Source organism: Panthera uncia, assembly GCF_023721935.1.
Source record: "Panthera uncia isolate 11264 chromosome A3 unlocalized genomic scaffold, Puncia_PCG_1.0 HiC_scaffold_11, whole genome shotgun sequence".
Lineage (NCBI taxonomy): Eukaryota > Metazoa > Chordata > Mammalia > Carnivora > Felidae > Panthera > Panthera uncia.
This window is the reverse complement of record NW_026057578.1, coordinates 34,534,580-34,555,291: the sequence shown is the minus strand read 5'-3', so window position 1 is coordinate 34,555,291 and position 20,712 is coordinate 34,534,580. Positions and strand designations below refer to the sequence as shown.

Here is a 20,712-nt window from a genome sequence, read left to right as displayed (position 1 = left end):
GCAGAAATAATATGAAAGTTTAGAAGCATATTGAATTGCAATGATTACAGGTAATACAAATAACAAGAAACTTGGTCTGGAAAAATGATCTCTGTGTTTCTCTATGTGCTCAAAATGATTCCTTTGTGGTATGCAGTGATGACAGAAGTGTTTGGGGATAATTAGCTTTCCAAATACCAACTTCTTTTACAAAGGAATGGGGTCCTAATTACTGATTATTGTCTGATTGGGGGTCAAGATTCAGCTTCCCGAAGTACAAAATAGAGGAACCAGGAAATGATCCCTCAGTCCATTTTCACGCAGAACAAATCTATCATTGACTTTATTCTTTGGTCATTAATTAAACCATGACATGCCATGGAAGAGGCATACATATTTTTTCATTCATTCAGGTCAAGAGTATCAAAATTAAATGTGTTCATTGAAAAGTCAATCTCAATTGGGACACTTTGGGGAGAATGCATGTACAGCTTTTAGCAGGATTTGTACATTTCTCATTGGAGTGAAGAGTACACTCAGCTTCTTTCGGGAGAAACTTTTGCTACAATTCATTCTTGTGACTGGGCAGTGGGCGTGAACGACTGCACCACAGATCCTACTGGAAAATTGGAGTAAATCATGTTTGCTCAGCATGTGACTCTGAGGTCAGCAGTAAGCTGCCTCCATGGGTGTTGCTGTGTCTCGGGCCCTTTCAACTTCATGACAGACTTATGGGTCTGGCATTGAGGTCTTATTATGAATTACAATTGATGAGTTTAACAGCAGTCTTGATGTTATCAGCTAAATTGCTTGTATAGCAAAGAACAAATTTTCCATTAGTAGCTTTACTGAAATGCCAAATGTTAGTTTCTCAGGCATTTCATCTGACTCATCTGATGGTGATGTTGCAAACTGCTATCCCAGCGGATGCATCCAGTCTATAAATGTTAAGTCCACTCCTCAAACTCACATGTGCTTTGAAAGAAAACTGAATTAGGGGCCAATATTTAAAGACATGGAAGTTCATCTAAGAGTCCAGATTTTATGAGTCCCCTTTTGAGAATGAAGCTGGCCCATGGACTCTCAAGGCACCAATGGCAGGAGCTAAGTCTGACGTGCCTCTTGAATGGGAATGAATGTTCTTCTGCTTTCCGTATCTGGCCAACTTCCTTCTTATTTGGTCCCTATAGGCATTTACATTGTAATTATTCCTCTAATGGGTTATTGAGGCTAGTTAACCAACTTTGGGTTTTATTGGCTCTAAGAATTTAACCACATCAGACAATTGAAGCGTATGCCCATTTCTTAATGAAAGAAACCCTATTTCTGGACTCCAGTGAGTCATGCATTAGGGGAGATGACTGTTGCTTAGTTCTGTTTTTGCTGTGTCTCTTCTAATGGACACTTGAAAACCATTTCCCTAGTTTCCATTTCAAATGGAGAGGTGGTTCTAGAAAGTGAGAGACACATAAAAGTCTGATTGTCATCCAGTTCTCCCAGCACCATTTGTTAAAGAGACTGTCTTTTTTCCATTGGATGTTCTTTCCTGCTTTGTCAAAGATGAGTTGGCCATACGTTTGTGGGTCTAGTTCTGGGGTTTCTATTCTATTTCATTGGTCTATGTGTCTGTTTTTGTGCCAATACCATGCTGTCTTGATGATTACAGCTTTGTAGTAGAGGCTAAAGTCTGGCCAAAATGAACAAATCAGGAGACTATAGATGCTGGAGAGGATGTGGAGAAACGGGAACCCTCTTGCACTGTTGGTGGGAATGCAAATTGGTGCAGCCGCTATGGAAAGCAGTGTGGAGGTTCCTCAGAAAATTAAAAATAGACCTACCCTATGACCCAGCAATAGCACTGCTAGGAATTTACCCAAGGGATACAGGAGTACTGATGCATAGGGGCACTTGTACCCCAATGTTTATAGCAGCACTCTCAACAATAGCCAAATTATGGAAAGAGCCTAAATGTCCATCAACTGATGAATGGATAAAGAAATTGTGGTTTATATACACAATGGAATACTACGTGGCAATGAGAAAGAATGAAATATGGCCTTTTGTAGCAACGTGGATGGAACTGGAGAGTGTGATGCTAAGTGAAATAAGCCATACAGAGAAAGACAGATACCATATGGTTTCACTCTTATGTGGATCCTGAGAAACTTAACAGAAACCCATGGGGGAGGGGAAGGAAAAAAAAAAAAAGAGGTTAGAGTGGGAGAGAGCCAAAGCATAAGAGAATGTTAAAAACTGAGAACAAGCTGAGGGTTGATGGGGGGTGGGAGGGAGGGGAGGGTGGGTGATGGGTATTGAGGAGGGCACCTTTTGGGATGAGCACTGGGTGTTGTATGGAAACCAATTTGACAATAAATTTCATATATTAAAAAAAAAAAGTCTGATTGTCAGCTGCACTCACAGGGTCAAAAACAATGGCCATTGACCCCTGCCATTTTCTAAAATCTAGGCATGTTAGCTAGCATCCTGATCTCATTTGAGGCTCAAAGGTCATTATCCCTGATTTTTCTCTTAGTATCCTAAAAGCAGCTCACATGCCTATTTCTGTGGCTCTCTTGCAAGTGATAGATCCTCCTACACCAGAATTCCTCTTCCATCCTGTGGTTAACCTTCAAGTTTGAAAACAAGACTTCTTTTGCATATTACATTTGTGTCTTAAGCCACTGGGATTCTCTGGTTCCCTGTAGGTCTAAGAAGTGGCATTATTTACCTCAGCTGATGTGTAAGAGTGGAAAGTCCCTGCAGTAATAATATGGACTAGGTAAGAGCCTCTGCTCTTAGCTGCCAACTGCTAAGGTTGATGCATGGATGCTGTGGTTGGCAGGGTACAGCCTGGGCCAGGTTCCTTCCTCAATAGTTGCTTTATAACCCAAGGCCTTACAGTAGCAAATCTCAGCCCCATCTTAGGTTGCTTCAAAACAGTTATAAAGGGTTTATAGATGTTTCACAAAAAGGCTGGGGGTATTTTTTCTCACTTGACAACAGGTCAAAATCTGTTTTTTTAAGGAGGACTGGTCTACAGCTTGAAGGCAAGTGGAGGGGGGGTTCCACTAGGGGTCAAGGGACAATGAAGAGTGCCAAATAATATTCCTAAAGAAACAATTCTCAAAATTTAATTTTAATGTGTGAAGGAGAGGAGCTTATTTATTTACTAGGCCTCTTCTTGGTGATTATAACTAAGTCTCAGATGCAAGCATATGCATTTTTTACAAAGCCTCCAGCTCCTGGCCCAAGGATCATATGTTGAAAAAAACAGTTCCAAAGGAAGCCAAGATATTTGTGTCCTGATAAATCATGATGGCTCTTAAAAACCTTTTACTAAGACCACCAAGAAGATGTGAGAAAGAAAAATCAATGTGTGAAAATTCAGGGGTAATGGAATTCCACTACTGGGTATTTACTCAAAGAAAACACTAATTAAGAAACATATACGCATCTCTATAGTTACAACAACCAAGATGTGGCAGCAATGCAGGTGTCCATTGGTAGACAAACAGATAAGGAAGATGTAGGGTGAGTTACTGTGTGTGTGTGTGTGTGTGTGTGTGTGTATACATAAACATATACGTAAGATGGAATATTATGCAGCCATAAAAAATATGAGATCATGCCATTTGCAACAACATGGATGGACCTAGAGGATATTATGCTAAGTGAAATAAGTCAGAGAAAGACAAATACCATATGATTTCACTCATATGTGGGATCTAAAAACACCAAAAACAGGGGCGCCTGGATGGTTCAGTCAGTTAAGTGTCCAACTTTGACTTGGGTCACAGTCTCATGGTTGGTGAGTTCAAGTCCTGCATTGGGCTCTGTGCTGATAGCTCGAAGCCTGGAGCCTGTTTCAGATTCTGTGTGTCTCTCTCTCTCTTCCCCTCCCTCACTTGTACTCTGTCTCTCAAAAATAAACAAACATGAAAAAAAAAATAAGCCAAACCAAATGAATAAATAAACAAAAAGCAGAATCAGACCTATAAATACAGACTGATGGTTGCCAGAGAGGACAGGGTTGGGGGGATGGGCAAAATGGGTGAATGGAAGTGAGAGATAGATTCTAGTTATAGAATGATAGGTCACAGGAATAAAAAGTACAGCATAAGGAATATACTCAATGGTACCATAATAGCCTTTTATGGTGACAGATGTAGCTATACTTGTTGTGAGCACAAAACAGTATATAAACTTATCAAGTCCCTACCTTGCACTGCTGCAACTAATTTAACATTGCATGCCAATGATACTCCAAAAACTTGGAAAAAAAAAAAGGGGGGCATGAGTTCTGGAGTCAGAATTTTAGTTCACATCCTGGGGCAGAGGGAGAGAGAGAATCCCAAGCAGGCTCCACACTCAACACAAAGCCCGACACAGGGCTCGATCCCACGACTCTGGAATCATGACCTGAGCCGAAATCAAGAGTAAAACGCTCAACAAACTGAGCCACCCTGGAGTGCATTTTTAATAAATGTGGATAATGTGGTGAGTTGTAAAAGGTGTGCGTTCAAAGTAAGCAAATGAGGCTCGTTACCAGCATTAACTAGTTATATTACTCTAGGCAAGGGACTCACCTCCCTCATTTTATTCATGTCTAGAATGTGGGCAGTGTCATTTGGGTTTTGGGGATACTGTGAGGATTTGCGAATGTATATAAAATGTGTAATACAAAACTGGCATTAAATAAATGTTAGCCTTATTAGTAGTTTTATATAAAAACACTACAGAATTCAGAATTCATAAATTACGCTGCCGAAGCAGTCTGAATAAAAAAGTGGGTCCCCTGTGTACCGAATGTAGGAGAAGGGATTCATTCATAAGCTTATAATCACACACTTGTAACATGGACTTCTGTGGTGCATAAGGATATGAAAACAAGCTGTGAAATGCATTGCCCTGCTCAGAAATACTTCTGAAAAGCACTCTGAAAGGCAATAGGCAAGCATGGAATATTTTACCATGTCAATTTACTCTGTCGCTCAACCTAAGGAATTTTGAATGCTTCCTCCAAAAAATGCTCCCTAACGCAGTTATGAAGGTCCACACAATTCAGATTTGCGGATTTTGGGAGATTTAAAAATCTTCTTTTAGGTGTTGGTTCCATTATAATATGGGGCTCCAAGAAGCTCCTCTGTTTTCTACAAATGAAGGCAACGTACAGTCTTTTAGCCATCTGGGATCTACTGGTTATGACACAACATGGAGGCGTCCCTGCCAACAAGAGTGAAGAAATGGATTTGGCTGAATTAAGTGCAGTGTTGTCTGAGGGGAAGATCCACCAAGGTCAGCTCTAAACTGTCTCACAGAAAAGTAATTTTCCACCTATTAATGGACTGAATGTTCTGTCTCCCCTCCAAATTCCTATGTTGAAGCCCTAATTTCCAACGTGGTGGAATCTGGAGAGGGGGTCTTTGGGAAGTGACTAGGTCATGAGGGCAGAGCCCTCATGAATGTAATTAGTGCCCTTATAAGAGACATGAGAGAAATGTTAGCCCTTTCCACCATGTGAGGACATAGTAAGGAGGCTATCCCAAATCCAGAAAGGGGGCTCTGAATCTGCTGCAACTTGACCTTGGACATCCAGCCTCCATACTTTAAGAAATAAATGTTTGTTGCTTAAGCCACCCAGTCTACGCCAATTTGACGAAGACACCATCTTGGGCACTTTTCTGATGAAGCAGACGGGCATGTTTGCCAACCTGAGTCAGTCTGGACTCAAAGGTTCAGAGAAGGATATCAACAGATAATCCTTCTCAGTAGTATGTAGGTCAAGTTCTAAAGAATTGAGGATCATCTTTCCTCAGTAGCTGTACAGGTAACCAGTGTACTGACATTGTCCAAACTAGATGGGGATTTTCATAACAAGCTGTGTGCTGCCATTGCATTTGCTGCAGCGAGGGGAACTTGTTTACTTGTCAAAGCATCTAACATCCTTCACAGAATAATGAAGTAAGAGTATGGGTTCTAGAGTCAGATGGCTTGGGTTCAAATTCTGGCTCTGCTGCTCTCCAATGCTGGGACATTAGTTCAATTCCTTAACCTGCCTAATCCTTAATTTCTTAATTTCACATGTAAAATGGAGACTTAAACAGAATTTGCCTTATAGGGTGGAGAGTATTAAATGAGATGATATATATAAAGTTCTGTGCACAGCATCTGGAAAATACTTTGCATGCAAAAATTCTAGCTGCCATGATTATTTTTATTATGTCACAGTATATGTCTCCTGGTCATGCCTCAAGGAAATATTTAATGAGGGTGAGGTTAAAAGTAGAAGTTTCCAAAGAGCCCACAGGCCCCTGAGATGTCAGCATCAATGACAGAGATCCAAGTTAAATGGAAAGAAAATCTGGGGGATGATGCCTTACCATATGGCTACCAACTTCATCCCTAATAATCAAAGGTACGTTGCATTCTTCCTTATTTCCTTTTCTCCCTCTCTTCTGCTGCCTTTCCATACTCTAGGTTGTTGCCAACGACCAACAAAATTGAAAACACTGCTTTAAGCAGCTTTGTCTCCTACACTTCTGAAAATCTGTGGCAAGTCTCCCCTATGGGCAATAAGAAGGAATTCTACTCAGTGGACTTATTCATGAAATTAGGAGCAAATAGTCTGTGGAGCAAATGCACTGAACCATCCATTCAATAATACAGGGAATATTACTAGGCCAAGAATAGGATGAATTTCTCAAAGCAGCACAAACTTAAATTGGGGCCACGAGCTTTGAATTTAAACATTTTTTAAATGATTATTTATTTGAGAGAGAGGCGGGGGGCAAGGAAGGGAGACAAAGAATCCAAAGCAGGTTTCATACTGCTGGTGCAGAGCCCAATGCAGGGCTCAAACTCACGAACCGCAAGATCATGACCTGAGCTGAAATCAAGAGTCAGATGCTTAACTGCCTGAGCCACCCACGTGCCCCACGAGCTTTGTGCTTTTAATATCCAGAGTGATTAGAAGATAGGCCATTCAAGTCCAGCTCTAGAGACATGCCTCGGTTTGAGTTCTGAGTCACAGTACAAAGTAGAACTCATGATAAGTTTAAAAGAACTCAGAAGTCCTTTCAAGAAATTAAGTTTCTCTTGCTCCGGCTGCCTGTAACGGAGGAACACACACATTACCCTTCCAGCCCCAGTGGCTGTCATGATCCATCTTGGGAAGGAAAGAGGTATCGTGTTTTCCTCCTTTCTCTGTGAGGAGGGACTGGGAGCAGGATGATGGAGTGCTGTGAAGTGTTCAGCCCACACGAGAACTCCTGAGACCAGCTGCTGCTCTTCTCTTAAATTTGCAACCAGCTCTTAGAATTTCTCATGATCACAGTCAAAAAAACCTCTTCTTATGGGCGAAGAGAAAAAACAACTCTATTTCGGAAGTAGGTCACTGAGCAGAGTTTACATAATGGGACAAGTGAGAAAAGCCCTCTCTCTAGGAGCCATGGGTGAGAGAGTCAGGGCTGGCTAGCACCTCCCTCCATGCCCTGTGTGTGGCAAATGACTTGCCAGTAACCCAGGGGATTTGGGTGCTTCTAGCCAGAGACTGACTCTAGCCTAGCCAGACTCTTGGATAAAGTCTGATTATTAAATAGTTTTAAAGTTTATTTACTTATTTTGAGTGGGTGCAGGGGGAGGGAGAGAGCACACAAGCTGGGGGAGGGGTAGAGAGGAGTCTGGATGCTTAACTGACTATGCCACCCAGGTGCCCCATGATTATTAAACAATTTTTAAATGGGTGAAGCTCTGTTATGCTTCTGAGGTAAATGTCAGAAATGCAGATTATAAATCAGTGACAACCAATCCCAAATGGATTCTATTTTTAAACCTCATTTCCTACCAGTTAAGATCAAGGTACTACTGCCCAGTTGGTTGGTGTCAGTTTCTAAGCCATGTTTTTGCCTGTGAAGAATTCACTGGTCCATCACACAGAACAACAGCTTGAGGTTTTCATCTGAGAGCTAAAAGACAAACCAGCAAACAAAATCACACACACGTATGCACACACGCTCAGCACGATGTACCTTAGCATGTTTCTTCTTTAAAGAATTTAGCTCCTTCTGTTGTTTCTTTAAATGCTTCAAGTAAGCCTGTGGAAGAAGCAAAGAGGGCCCAAAATCAATTTTTTTGTAGCCACAATGAATACATCTGGTGAGAAACAAAAATATATTGGTTTCACCAATATAGGTAATGGAAGAGTGCTTGCAAAATGAGCAATTTTACCTTCATCTGCTTTAAATCTTCTATCCTCACTTGAGGGATAAGTTCAATACCTTAAAAAAAATTAAAGCACTGTGTGTATTAAAAATTAAAGAGAATAACTGATAATACAAAATTCATCACTTTGAAATCTCATCTAAAGACAGTGAAGCAGCTTTATGTGGATGGTTATGGATATAAGCATCTTAATTTCTTATTACAAAGCAATTAAATAGACAGTTGGCATGCTTATCATCTTCGTTCAGGTTCCTTACGAGCAGAGCCTGAGTTGGAATTCCTTGTGCACATGACTTACTAGGGAAAGGTGCTCAAGAGAAACACTCAGGGCAGTGAGAGAAGCAGAACAGGGCAGAGGAAGAAGGTACGGTGTATTTCTAGGGGAAATCCAACCTCAGCCTGACCCTTCAGAGAGCTCTTTAGAGTACATAGCCCTCTGGAGTTGTTCTACCTCAAGGTAAGAAGACTGGACTTTTGTAACCCCATAACAGCCACTGGCTTCAGAGGTTGCACAAAACCTTCCAGGTGTTCCCAGACAAGGGCACCGCCACAGTCTGGGAGGGCAGTCCTCTGAGAGGGTTGCAGCTGTGATTTGAAATCAGCCAATACAGGGGCACCTGGGTGGCTCAGTTGGTTAAGCGTCCAACTTCAGCTCAGGTCATGATCTCATGGTTCGTGAGTTCAAGCCCCACATCAGGCTCTGTGCTGACAGCTCGGAGCCTGGAACCTGCTTCAGATTCTGTGTCTCCCTCTCCCTCCCCCACTCACACTGTGTCTCTCTCTCTCAAAAATAAACATTAAAAAAATTAAAAATCAGCCAATACACATAGCAGCTGGGGCGATGGGGTGCTAAACCACAGCATCTATTAACACTACTTTTATCTTTGTATATTATACCAGTCAACTACCTCCCAGCTCTTTTCTCACCTCATCGTCAAAGAACAAAATATTTTTTCCCCAGCTTCTTTCATCAAATTTAATTTTTAAGCAATATGCTATTGAGCACAGCCATGCCTTCAACATACAGGACATCCTGAATTCAAACTGTTTTATAACAGCTATTATTCTGTGTGATGGACCAGTGAATTCTTCACAGGATGCTGTCTTAAGGACCCGGAGTAACATACTAAATTATCCTGCTAGTGAAGGATGCTAGGCCAGGTGTCGTCATGGCAACCACAGTGGTAGAAGGATCCCCAATTTTCTGTTTGACTGCAGATTTTCATCTTAGACAAACAAAATGAATGTGTGCTCTGTACTATAACTGATTTCCATTAGAATCCCAAAAAATTAGGTATGAGATACTCAATCAAGAAAGGTAGGATTGAGTCCCAGGCTCTTGTTTTTCAGTTTTACTTATTTTAAGAAGATGCACACAGCCCATGTGAGGGTGAGGAAGTGGGAAAAGGAGTCATGGCTAAGAGGAATCAGTCCTGTGATCTAGAACATTTATGATAAGGGTGTCCAGGGACCACAGGGTTGCTCTTTGACCTCTTAAGTCTAACATACAAGCTAACTCCCGGCTTTACTGCCAAGAGTGAGAGGCCGTGAATCCTGGCTCCCCAGCTTTGTCTTCTCTTCTATAAAATGAACAGAGTATTGGGGTGCATGCAAGATCCCTGGAGGGGCTATATAAAGAGTTGACCCAGTCCAGTGAGACTTCTTTTTCGGTCTTGGTTAAAGTAATCATTATGGACAGGAACCTATGGGAACACGAACTTGGTTTCTGCATTTTTTGAGACAGAAACAACTTGTAAAAATTATACTTCCTATAAAGGATTTAGCCAGGAAAAACTCACACTCCACAGAACCAGGATTGGTACATGCTCAATTCCCTCTGTTGGCCTCAGAAGTGGGTCTAATAGAACTTTTGGCGACAAGGGCCGTGTTCCACATGTGAGCTGTCCAACAACGGACAGCCACTAGCTACATGTGGCTGTTGGGCACCTGAAATGTGGCTAGTGCAGCTGAGGTGTTCAAGGGTTAATTTTTAAGTTTAAATTTGGATAGCTACATGTGGCAGGTGGCTACTACACTGGCCAGTGCAGTTCTACGAGCTTCCCTGGTGTGCAAGTGGGGTTAAGCACTACACTTTGGGCACCAAAGATTTTGGCTAAATGGAGGTTTACTACATAAAGTTTTTGTTCTTCTCAACAAAGCTCAAAAATAACTCGTTTTCTCCTAAGCTGTAATTTGTAGATCAACTAGGAGTTTAGTTTTATTGATTCCTTATTCTTAAAGAGAAAATCAAGCAGCATTGGTGCAGTTATTGCTGTCTGGCTGTGTGTCTAAGAGAAACCATTAGAACTTTCTCACCTCCACAGCAAATGCTGCTTGGCTTGGACCTGTACACCTTGCTCTCTCTATATCAGGCCACTCTAGTTGACTTTCAACTGCCAGCACCTGCATTTTCCTGCCTGAGGAAGTTACCTGAGGACTCTCCCTCCAAAACATGCTTTACCACCCTTTGGTCAACCTAAAATCATTAGGGAACTGATCCCTCCTATGGGAGCTCTCAACAAAAGGCTGACTGTAGTCAAAGTATATGTTCCCCTGCTCATCCAGGAGGATGCCTCTGAGGTTAGTGTCCAACACTAGCCCTCAGAATGTTCCCAGGGGCACTGAGTTCCAGGTGCCTCTGTGGAGCCTGAACACACTCTGACTACCGGCTACCTTCTCTACCTTGTGTCACCTCCCCAAGCCCCTACCTGTGTACACTGTACCCTGCCCCCCCCGCCCCCCAATAAATTACTTGCATTTGAAACCTTGGGTCTGCTTTGGGATGACCCAAATTAAGACAGCTCTCTGTCTTTTTTTAAAAGTTTATTTATTTTGAGAGAGAGAGAGAAAGAGAGAGAGAGAATATGAGTGAATGAATCCCAAGCTGACTCTGCACTGTCAGCGTAGAGCCTGATGCGGGGCTCGAACCCATGAACCATGAGATCATGACCTGAATGGAAACCGAGTCGGACGTTTAACTGATTGAGCCACCCAGGCACTCTAAGACAGTTCTCTGTCTTATGGAAGAAGTTTGCTTTCACAAATGACACCTCTTCTTACAAAGGTCACTGGAGTATTTTATTTCTTGACTCCCCCGTTCATAGATAGGAGTAGGAAGAAAACCCACAAACTTCCCTCTTTCACTTCTATGCCATTCTTCTAAAAGCCACCATGCAAAATAAAATAATATAAAAATAAAATAAAATAAAATAAATAAGCCCTTCACTGAGACCAGGTTCTGCTGAGCATGGTTACCTCCACACATGTCCTTCGAAACTGTACATTAATCTTCTCCATGAACTTCATCTAGCTCATGGTTTCCCTATGTAGGCATTCCCAAACATCCAGTATAGTGATTCAATATATCCATGAGAAGAATGCATTTCATTACTTTCTATTCAAGTCAGATCTAAGTTTCAAGGCCCAGCTCAATTGGGATCTCACTTATAAGTCTTCTCTGGGACACTTGCTGGAAGGGACGCCTTCTCCCCTCCTGTTTCTAAGGATCAGCTCTCACTGACCACTGCCTGGCCTGGCTGTTGTGTGGGACCCCGTTTACATTACCCCTCTAGCCACATGAGGTCCCTGAAGATGTGAAGGCATTTCTCACAGAACCTGGTCTTGTCACATACAGTAGATTTCCAATTTTCCTAAATAAAGGCCAGAAGGAAACAGCATGTAGACCCTCTTTCTCAGGGCGCCTGTTGAAGAGACTGGACTGGAGATGAGAAATGCTTGGCTCTTTCGTATCTTGTTTGAAACCAGGGGTGAGACAGTTGTAAACACAAACATATTCCTTCTAGAACTAGGATTGCTTTTGCCTTCTGTAAACTGGTCATACTGCAATTTTTCAGGCCACTTGACTTACTAAAATTACTAATGTCTTTATGTACTAGGGGGCATGATACAAGCACTTTAAACAAAAACTCTCCCATTTCCTACTGTCTCTCTCTGTTTGAACGGCTAATGTTAACGACCAGTACTGGAATGGAATGCCTAAAGCCTGTATCATGGGCTTGCTTATATCTCCAGGGAAGAACAAACAGCTGCAGGCAAAGCACAATTTGGGCTACTTTTGTGCAGTCTCATTTTCTAATTTGTTATATAAAGCTCCACGCACTCTTAGTTTCCTGCTAAATTACTATGCTGCCATGGTTTGGAAAAGCCTGTCATTTCTTACCTTAAACTGTAGCACTGTGTGTAGTTAAGGGTACAACTTGATTCTCTAACATGGAGGGCACTGAATTCACACGTAAGTGGGAAATATACACACTGAGTAAAAAACCACTCAAAAAAATTCTTATCACAGTAAGAAGAATGAGTTTAGTAAATGATTCATGATCAAGGAGGACATTCAAAATGTATAATTAACCGTGTGGGATGGGCACCATCCAATCAGAATGAAAGCCCAGCCAGTAAGCATGGAAGTCAACTTTAAATAACCAATATGGTTGTGTCCCTACATACCAGCTGAATATTAGCACCTGGGGCACATAATTCTTTGTGGTGACACTTCTGAGGATATCTTATTTCACCCACAGGTAACCATATCGAATTGGTCTTCAAATGCCCATCTGATAATTTCACAAATAATCATGGATGCTCAATATCTACCCATGCGGGCAAACTGCCAATAAGGGAATCTGGAAATATCAGAACAACGATGATTCTGTTGGTTCATGAGCCCACTGCCTGTCTGGTAGTCAAAAGAGCACAGGGATGAATTAGTGAAGTTCATTGTGTGGGATTCTTTTCATCAAGGAGACTGAATTCAAACATTTCCCAAAACTACAGATATTGTACCCAGTGCCCTAAGGTGCAGGAATCTAGCAGATGAAATCCAAATGTTGACTCCCTGTTAAACACTCAGGAAGATTAAGCAGTTGGTCCAATCTGCAAGAAAGCTTGCTGCTCTGGGGTTTTATAGGGCAATAAAATGAGCAGTACTAGCAACTCTAATGATCTTCAGAAAGACCCTTCAAAAAGACTCTAAAATTTCCAGAACACACAAGGAGCTCAAACACCTCCCCTTTACCTTTCTTGGCTTCCACTCCAGACCCCAGGGCCGCCGTGGTGGTTGGTCTGAGCTCAGAGCTGCTCTGCGGGGTCACGTTTGCTTTGGCAGTGTTGGCCTTTCCTTTCTTGTCATTCTTAGAAGTATCACTGGGCACATCTGCTATGTCACTCTGGAACAGAAAGGTTTGTGTTAACCCGGATGTAAGCCACCTCACGTTCAACTGTCTGGCGCTTTCTCTATCTTACTGAATCCAGTCTGAACCACTCAACAACTTCCCTACAACTCTCTTAATGGATCTTTGCCTGGCAGGAGAAAAGGTGCAACTCTTTTACAAGCAGGGTATGGTAAAGGGAACTTTAAAAACAAAAGAACAAACAACACAAGTGTGCACTGAAATGGGAGAAGGTGGGATGCAAGACTTTCATAAACAACAAAGAAATGTAAATGTCAATTTCATTAATTTGTTGAGTTGGGTTAACGGGTATTGTAGTGTATCATAAAAGCATCCTGTATTTTAAACATTCCTCAAAGCGTCATCGATTTCCATTTATTAAATAGGCTACACTTTTACAGTCCCTTGAAACTATTTTGTTGACTTGATGACTTCAGTTTTAAAAACACTCAAGTTTGCTATATTAACTTATAACTTTCTCTTGCTGTTATCATCACTGACCACCAAAATCCCCCAACTTGGCTGTCTTTAGTCAACTGCTACTTACAGTTTCAATGCCCATAGCTCTCATTTGGTCTGCTCTCTTTTCCGTAATGGAAAGAAATTTCTTTGGATCTGATAAAGCATCCACAATATCTGGGGGGGGAAAAAGCCAATGAGCTGTTGATTCTGTCTTACTATAAACACCCAAGAAAATTCAGCTAATAAACAATTCATAATCCTAGACCCGGGTTATGTCTTCTGTTAAGTACCTTCTCCTAGGAAATAAGACAAAGTTTGGAAAACACAGCCAGTTACAGGAAACAAGAAAGAAGGGAAGGCAAGGATCAAAGGCCAGATGACTTTCTCTCTTTGGGTTTCCCCCCGAATAACGATGACAGTGTGGCAGGGCAAGTCAATTGCCCTGGGTTATTGACTAATTTGTGTGACTCTGAGTGGGTTGATTCATGTCCTCAACTGTGTTTCTTCATTCGAAAATCAGGGCTGATACCACCCACTCTGAAGGTGTACTAGGAGCATTCAGTGAAATGATAAATGTAAAAAGAACTTGGCACACAGTAGGTACCTCCAGTATCTAAGTCTTAATTTTAGATAAGAAGGCTAATACGTATTTAAAGCCAATTTTGGTTCCATGGTAGTTAAAATGAAGTATTTCCCCAGCATTTTCTCAGATACACCTGGCACTTAAAAACAGTAAAACTTCATTTTTTATATAATGTCATTTGAAGAGTTTCAAGTACTTTCTAGCAGAATCTCATGTAATTTTGCATTATTTACCAATACTATAGAAGTAATAATTATTCTCATTACCTTAAAACAGTACATAATTTACCAATTTCAAAAATTGTATGTGTGTCAATTTCTTCCAGTAAAATCAGGCTCCTTATAACATTCTTTTTTTTTTTTTTTTAACGTTTTTTTATTTTTATCTTTGGGACAGAGAGAGACAGAGCATGAACGGGGGAGGGGCAGAGAGAGAGGGAGACACACAGAATTGGAAACAGGCTCCAGGCTCCGAGCCATCAGCCCAGAGCCTGACGCGGGGCTCGAACTCACAGACCGCGAGATCGTGACCTGGCTGAAGTCGGACGCTTAACCGACTGCGCCACCCAGGCGCCCTCCTTATAACATTCTTAAGATAATTTTTGTTTAATTTTTTTCCTTTTTGTAATAGAAAGTACATGTGCATGATAAACAAACATATAAAATATAAAAATCTCCTTCCCTGACACTCCTACAGCCAGTGTATATTGTTATTTTTTTCTTGTATGTATTGCAATAACATCCTTGAACATTTCTGAGCATACATTTGCAATATCCACAGCATAAATGACTAGAGGTTAGAATGATGGGTAAGGGTATTTGTTCTTTTGGTAGTTACTGACAAATTGACCTCCAAAGAAGTTGCATCAATTTATTTTCTCCTACCAAGGGTATATAAGAAGGTCTAAATCCAGTTATCACTTATGTCCTTAAGAACTCTTTTTTCTCCTAATGGGGAATGTGAACAAATTAGCTCTTAAATCTTGCTTAGGAAAAAATAAGAGATAATCATTTTCTTGGAAGTTAATATTCCAGAAAAATATTTACCTTTCTAAGTCCTTATTATTATGAACATTTTCAAAGATACATAAAAGTGGAAAGGTAAAATAACCCCTCATATACTGATGAAGACCTAACAGTTATAAACAGTCTACTACATTTCCTTCATCTATCATCCTTCCTTTTTTCTTTCTTTTTCCTCTCTGCTGACACATTTTAAGGCAAATTCCAGACATTACAGCATTTCATTTCTAATTACTTCTCTACGCATCTCTAAAAAGGGGTGTTTCCTTTCAGAACCAACCATACCAACACTTTATCCAACAAAGTTGGCAGGAATTCCTTACTATAATAAATGGCCCATCTTAATATGTTCCCTATTTACAATTAATTTTTTTGAATCAAGATAGAGTCCATTCTAGGTCTCTGATAACTATGTCTCTTAAATTTACTTTCATCTAGACTAGTCTCTGCTACTATTTATTTTTCACAACGCATAGATTTGTTGAGGAGACTGACCAGGTAGCCTATGAAATGCCCCACATTCTGAATATCAATGTTTCCCTGATGTGTCATTTAGGCTTGACTTTCTCTTCTTCTAAGAATACTCCAGGGGAGGTACTGTGACTGCATATGGGTCACATGAGCGCAGATAAAGCCTGACTGTCCCACTTGTTGTGGTCTAAACTCATTGAATTGGCTCAGGGCTTTTAGTCCGTCTGTGTCTGACTCCAAAATGCCTCCTCCTTCCACCTGTCTACAGTGTTATGGGGCAAGGTGAAACTCAAACCATGCCCACCGAACCCCCTGCCCTTCACTTGGAGAAAACCTACCTGGTGTAGGCCTCCCTGCACGTGCCCACATTGGATATACTTTGCCTTGGTTTCCCACCAGCACATCTCAGTAGATGATCCATAGGGCCGGCTTGTTAGGAAACAAGCACTTGCTTATCCTTAATGGTATACCATTAGTTTGAGGGCCTGGGGTGTTTATGGCATTTCTGAGAGGTTACTAGTAGTCCTTCCAGTAGGAATAACAGATAGGGCTTTAATCACTTAGAGCCCATTATAAAACCAATAAAGACCTTAGAGTGTGAAATGATCCATAACCCATCCAAACTAACCAAGCTACTTTCATTTTTGTATATTCTTGTGTAATTTTTTCCACATGAATACATATCTTGTATGGTTTACTTGAAATTACCCAATCTGTCTTTTCTCATTTATTATGTTATACCTGTATAGTTTTAAAAATTACTTTTAGTGAATGAATAATGTCCCATTGAGTTTATGTACTAAACTATTCTCTACTGCTAGATATTTAGATGGACTTTCAAGTTTTTTCTTTTTTTAATGTTTATTGTTGAGAGAGCGAGAGTGAGCGAGAGCAAGAGAGAGAGAGGGAGACACAGAATCTGAAGTAGGATTCAGGCTCCGAGCTGTCAGCAAAGAGCCTGACACAGGACTAAAACCCACAAAACAGGAGATCATGACCTGAGTCAAAGTCGGACACTTACCTGACTGAGCCACCCAGGCGCCCCACAAGTTTTTTTCTTTTTATGAAAGATGACTTTGCAAGAAATAGGTTAGTACAAAAACAGATTTAGCATTTTCTTTTATCAGAAAATTAGTGATTCAGATACATAAGAGATATGTATCTCTATATAAGATACAACTTATATACTTGATAACAAGATATGTTCCTAATAAGCTTTAAAATAGTTATTTAAGAATAATTAATGGAAGGAGCAAGTACTAAGAAAGTACCGCAGAATTAAGAGGGTTCAGTAGGTTCAAAAATGCCCTTCAAAATTCATGACTGTCTGGAACTTCAGAATGTCCCCTTATTTCCGAGTAGGGTCTTTGGGTATGTAATTAGTTAAAGACTGCGATAGGGATTAGGATAGGCTCTAAATCCAATGATTGGTGACATTAGAAGATGAGAAGAGGACACACAAAGACAAAGAGAAAAAAGGCTAGGGAATGATGAAGTCAGAGAATGGAGAAATGGAGCTACAGGCCAAGGGATGCTAAGGCCTGCCAGGAGCTCAAAAGAGGCAAGGAAGGATTTCCCCAAGAGCCAAGTCTTTGATGTTAAATTTCTAGTCTCCAGAACTGTCAGAGAATAAACTTCTGTTGTTTCAAGTCTCCCATCATGTGGCAAATTTGATTACCAATGGTAACTGATTAAAAAAAAATCTATTGGGGCGCCTGGGTGGCGCAGTCGGTTAAGCGTCCGACTTCAGCCAGGTCACGATCTCGTGATCCGTGAGTTCGAGCCCCGCGTCAGGCTCTGTGCTGATGGCTCAGAGCCTGGAGCCTGTTTCCGATTCTGTGTCTCCCTCTCTCTCTGCCCCTCCCCTGTTCATGCTCTGTCTCTCTCTGTCCCAAAAATAAATAAAAAACGTTGAAAAAAATTAAAAAAATCTATTAAGGAGATAGAAATTTATTGAATACGCTGCAAGGGAGCAGTGGGCAGGACAGCAAAAAGGAGACTGCCTGCGAGGAGGAGGTGATGGTGAGGAGCCACAGTTATAGAGCAGAGTGAGGGCTTATAGGAAAGTGTGAAATTTTCCCTTTTCTCATAACTGTGCTTGTTTTTAAGTAGCCCATTGGTTAGTTAGGGCCTATAGCTATTTTGAGGGGCTCACGTAATGAGCCCGTTCGCATCGGCTTGGTGATGGTCGCTGGGGGCCCTTCTGCCTTGCTCAAGTTTTCATTGCTCAAGCCTGTTGCCTAAAAGTGGACTCTATACTTCCCCCTGACAGATCGACAGTGGCAAATCTTTGGCATTTGGGCACAGGTCTCAGCTTCAGTAACTTCTTCCTGCTGCGTGAGGGGTGTAGAGATGTCCCTACCTATGGGTCAACATTGGTCAGTTGGGAATTTCTATGCAGGAATTACAAAAGGCAGAGGGAGCCGAATCCAAGGTAGACAACATATGTGAATCGTCTTCAGCTTGAAGTTATGGCAGTGAATGAATCTTCTGTTCTTGGGTGTATCTTTCAAATAAAACAGGCTTTATCATTGTTAACAGGGAGCATCCATCCATCAGCCCCTGGAGACCGCCCCAACGTCCTGTCATGGTTTGATGAAAGGATATTTTGAATCCCAGAGTGTTCTTCCTGTTTCTTGCAGCTATGTCATGATCCCAGCCTTGAGGGTCGATTGTGTACAATTCTGATCTTGAATACAGGTGCTATATTTTATAACATACAGTCATGACACAATACAGTAAACTAGGCTATATATTGCTTTGTATTACAAGGACAAACTGGCTGAGATTTCTGATCAGCCATCTGCTGCAGGATTATGTAGATATAGCCTAAATTATACATCAAAATAAGATGCTGCAGATTTATCCATTAGTTGGATAAATATCATTACTTAAACCTATCTTCAATTACCAATATTAACAATTCTAGAAGCCACTGGGGAGTTATGTTCCCGGATTCTGAAATTGTGCCTTATTATTTGAGTTTAAACGAGATGCCTTTTTCAGTTACATATGCCTTTAAAATTTTTATAATATACAACTCAATAGTGTTCTTGATCAAATGGCAACAAAAATACGCAAAGTAGAAATAAGGCTTGTTCAAACTGAATCACATGGGACAAAAAGATGATGTCAAAAAGATAAAATACCTGGAACAAGGCTTAGGTTACCAGGTTACTTGAGACAAGCACTTCATTCTTCGCAATTTTGAATAAATCAGATACTTCTAGGACACGGGATTTTGCCACATGGTGGCAGGTGCTCATTCTGCAGCTAGAGTAATACATCCACGCAGAGGGCAGCCAGTGGGATAGTTCCACCAAAATTTTTCAGCAAAAGGGCTTAGGATTAGAGAGTCAAGACCTGACGAGGCCTCTTTAAGGTAATTTTCCTTTTGTAACTTAGTTTCTCCTCTGACTAAAGCCATATATATACCTGACATTTAAAGAATGATTTACACACACATTATACATGCACATATTATATATACATTTATATATAAATATGCTGCATATCAAAAAGGGAAACCACTTTTTATTAACATTTAAAATAATTTATAACCAGAGAATGAGAAGCTGTCCCTCAAATATCTCATACCTCTAATATGCTTGTATAACTCTATTGGAAAATGTTATTTTTCCTTCCTTCAGCTCAGGAGAGTATATTCTTGGCCAAAGATTTGCATATTCAAGTAGACCTGTTATCTCTCTTTGGTGCCAATGTGGCATTTCATGGGCATCCTCCCCTTGTACTGGGGGAGCACTGTGGCTGGTTACGTAGTTCTCTATTCCACAGGACAATCCCCTCTGGCAAGAATGAAGTTGAAATGCTGATCAACATTGACCTGTGTGCTAGGCGTGTCCAGGGACAGGGCACACTGACCTTCTAACAGGGTACAGACCTGCACATGCAAGAGCCTGACCCTACAGAACCCACAAGGGCAAGCTGAAATTTCCCAGATGCCTGGAAGTCAAGGCACAGGCTCTGGAACCTTTCTTTTCAAAAAGGAACCAGTCTGGGGCACCTGGGTGGCTCAGTTGGTTAAGCGTCCAACTCTTGATTTCAGCTCAGGTCATGATCTTGTGGTTCATGGGTTCGAGCCCTGTGTCGGGCTCAGCACTGGCAGAGTAGGGCCTGCTTGGGATTCTCTCTCTCCCCACTCTCTTTGCCCCTACCCTGCTCATGCTCTTTCTCTCTCAAAATCAATAAACAAACTTAAAACAAATAAAATAATAAAGAACCAGTCTGCCTTTTCTCATTTGCTTCTTTCTTCCGAACTTAACAGAAGTTTTACTTATTTATACTTAAGGAAAAAAACCCACTATTTCTAGGTTGAGTGCCATTTCCAAAAGTCTGGTTGCTCGTGGTGAAGACTTTCCATGTATATTCGTTTTTTCACTCCTCCTTCCCTCCCACCCACCCTTCCTCACTTCCAGAGTTGAAAACATCAATTTAAGCATCCCCAAGAACTGAAAAGAAGGTAGCAATTCCTCAGCACAGACTTCCAGATACTTGCAGTCTTTATAAGGGAGGTCCATCTTTGTCTGTTTGCTTGTTTAACCGTTGTTTCTCAAGGCATTTAATTTGAGTGCCTTGGTGATTGATGAACACCAACCATGGCACCTAGATGGCCCCCTCTTGGCTCAGATCCTCTCCTGTGATCCCCTCAACGGTTTCTATCTTATCAAGAGGTAAAGGCAGCAGAAAAAATATACATTCCCCGGATCTCTGCAAAGCAATGCTAAAAAAGATCAACAAATCCCATAACTATGATTTTAGATGAGGT

General features: G+C 41.2%; 1 protein-coding gene across 5 annotated transcripts in view; it reads right to left on the bottom strand.

Moving 5' to 3' along the window:
- The window catches only part of PLCB4 (phospholipase C beta 4), a 423,595-nt gene that overhangs the window by 23,613 nt on the left and 379,270 nt on the right, over positions 1-20,712 (bottom strand). For all 5 annotated transcript variants that reach the window (XM_049651129.1, XM_049651127.1, XM_049651128.1 and 2 more), the window contains 4 exons: positions 13,936-14,024; positions 13,235-13,385; positions 8,206-8,255; positions 8,007-8,072 (listed from right to left, as the gene is read on the bottom strand). In XM_049651129.1, the coding sequence (XP_049507086.1) occupies positions 8,007-8,072; positions 8,206-8,255; positions 13,235-13,385; positions 13,936-14,024 (356 nt within the window). The remainder of the gene's footprint in view (positions 1-8,006; positions 8,073-8,205; positions 8,256-13,234; positions 13,386-13,935; positions 14,025-20,712) is intronic.